This window comes from Coenobita brevimanus, chromosome 8 (genome assembly GCF_032717465.1).
Source record: "Coenobita brevimanus isolate Jiangsu-jjx chromosome 8, ASM3271746v2, whole genome shotgun sequence".
NCBI lineage: Eukaryota > Metazoa > Arthropoda > Malacostraca > Decapoda > Coenobitidae > Coenobita > Coenobita brevimanus.
In genome coordinates this window covers 40,269,873-40,271,910 of record NC_136961.1, presented here as the reverse complement: position 1 = coordinate 40,271,910, position 2,038 = coordinate 40,269,873, and the positions used below count along the sequence as shown (strand labels likewise).

The 2,038-nt window shown below is 38.2% G+C and overlaps 1 protein-coding gene across 1 annotated transcript in view; it reads left to right on the top strand.

The window, feature by feature from the left end:
- Positions 1 to 1,244: 1,244 nt before the first annotated feature.
- Positions 1,245 to 2,038, top strand: part of LOC145407702 (uncharacterized) — a 29,735-nt gene continuing 28,941 nt past the window's right edge. Inside the window, exon 1 of the mRNA XM_080278571.1 lies at positions 1,245 to 1,536. Within this exon, the coding sequence (XP_080134697.1) occupies positions 1,245 to 1,536 (292 nt within the window). The remainder of the gene's footprint in view (positions 1,537 to 2,038) is intronic.

Here is a 2,038-nt window from a genome sequence, read left to right as displayed (position 1 = left end):
ATGCACTCAACATACATAGATAAATGACTTACAACGTTTAAAATTTTTGTACTAAGCGTGCAGAAACTTTAATCATAACGAAGCCAAATCAATTAGGAATTTGAACAGTTTTATTACCCATATCAAATACATATACCTACGTGGCTGTAAACACGACTCCAGTAACATGAATTTCGCACTTCACTAATTTCTATCATCAATCATATCTCAGATAACTCTAAATTCTCCACTGCATACTTTCAAAATGGGCATATTATTAACTTCAGCATATAAATCTCTAGATCAGAATACGAAGAAAGACATTCACGATTATTATTTCCCACTGAACTTTCCGCGGCTATACGCCTTTGTTAGAAAAAAGCTGGTCCATTATGTATAAGCATTAATCATATTCACATCAATACCTTACTTAGTACTGTCAATATCAAAATCATGCTAACATTATAAATATCAGTTAAGACTAGACTTAAATATAGAATTTAACGGTTAAATCATGAACTGTACAGACTATATTTATAACCTTACCTAAACTTCAAGATTACACTTACAATACTAACTTATACTAACTTACACTAATACTTAAAATTATGGCACTTCAACAGCAACATATATATTCTAGTATATGTGAAGCTATGCTACTCAGGTATATTCATGGCTGGCAAGTTCAGTGAAAGGAATCAGACTAACAATTATCCCCTCGATATTATTGCTCTAAGTGGTCTTGAAAGGTTTACCTTTTCCTCTAATCCATCAAAACAAAAGCAAGGATATGGACCCTAATAAAAAAAAAAAACACACCAACAGAACAGTAATATTTACCATGCAAGAATTCGACCTGTTCCAAATGAAGACAATGAGACGAATACTTTGTCTAGGTGAGGCTGCCTTCGGAAACTGAACCTTGGAATGCACAACACGTAATAGCTTTGGTTAGTGAATCGTGTGGTCATTTGGACAGAAGGTCTGGTCAGACATCAGCAGAATCTTCTGATAGCTACTGTTCGCACAGTACAAGGCATGGTTTTGTGTGAGTGTGTGTGTGTGTGTGTGTGTGTTTATCAAAATCAGAGAGCTATTAAGTATACCGCTTGATTTCCACGCTAATGCTACTTTAAGGTCGATTTATGTCTAAGAACTGCTTAGCAGCTAATAAAGTAGAAATAATCTGTCAGTGTATGACATGCTTATGGGTTTTGTGAGTTGGTTTGTTACTTATTGGTTATAATTTATTTCAGAAAGCCGAGATGACTCCTGGACCTTTTTTCATGAGTTATGCACGAAGCAAGGTGCTAGACTACAGTTCATACTACATAAATGCCGTGTACCAGATTCTTGCTGCCCGTGGTCGCCCTAAAGTTGATCCGTGGGGTTTTCTGCTGCCTCTGTCACCATTGGTGTGGGCAGCTTTGATGACGGCGCTGCTGGCAGTGATCATTGTCCTGTTGTTCCTGCCATCATGGCTTCCCCCAAACAGTAACCAGCCATCACGGGTAGAGGCCAACATCTTCAACTGTGTCCGGGTTCTTTTCCAGGAAGGTAACTTTAATGCTGTAAACGAAAAACGAAATATCAGAGGCATTTATCTTTGCCGAATGAACTGTCCGTCATATTACATGAAGGTGAATCAGAGGAGAGAGTATTCTTCTGCATTGTCAGATGTGCATTTCAAGGATTCATCAGAAATAGAGGTGATTTGCTGTCCTGGAGATTTGATAACAGCTGGTTTTGTGCAAGAAAGTTTACTGTGGAAGGGTTAAGTGTCTATAATCTAAACGATTTTTGCATTCTGGTAGAATCTTGCCCATTGAAGCACTTATGTATGGCTATAAGATGTGACAGAGCAGGATGGTTTGTAGTGTGCTAGTTTTCTACTACGTCCTCTTCTTGAAGTTTTAAAGAAGCCCCACTTGAGCTGCTGAAGTCAGGTTCTATTGAAGGATCATTTCCTTGGAACACAGACTTGTTTCCGTGTCTGGTTGATTTCTAGTAGCTTCTGATCCTTTTGCTCTCCTTGACAGTTGGACTGAACCTGACTGCT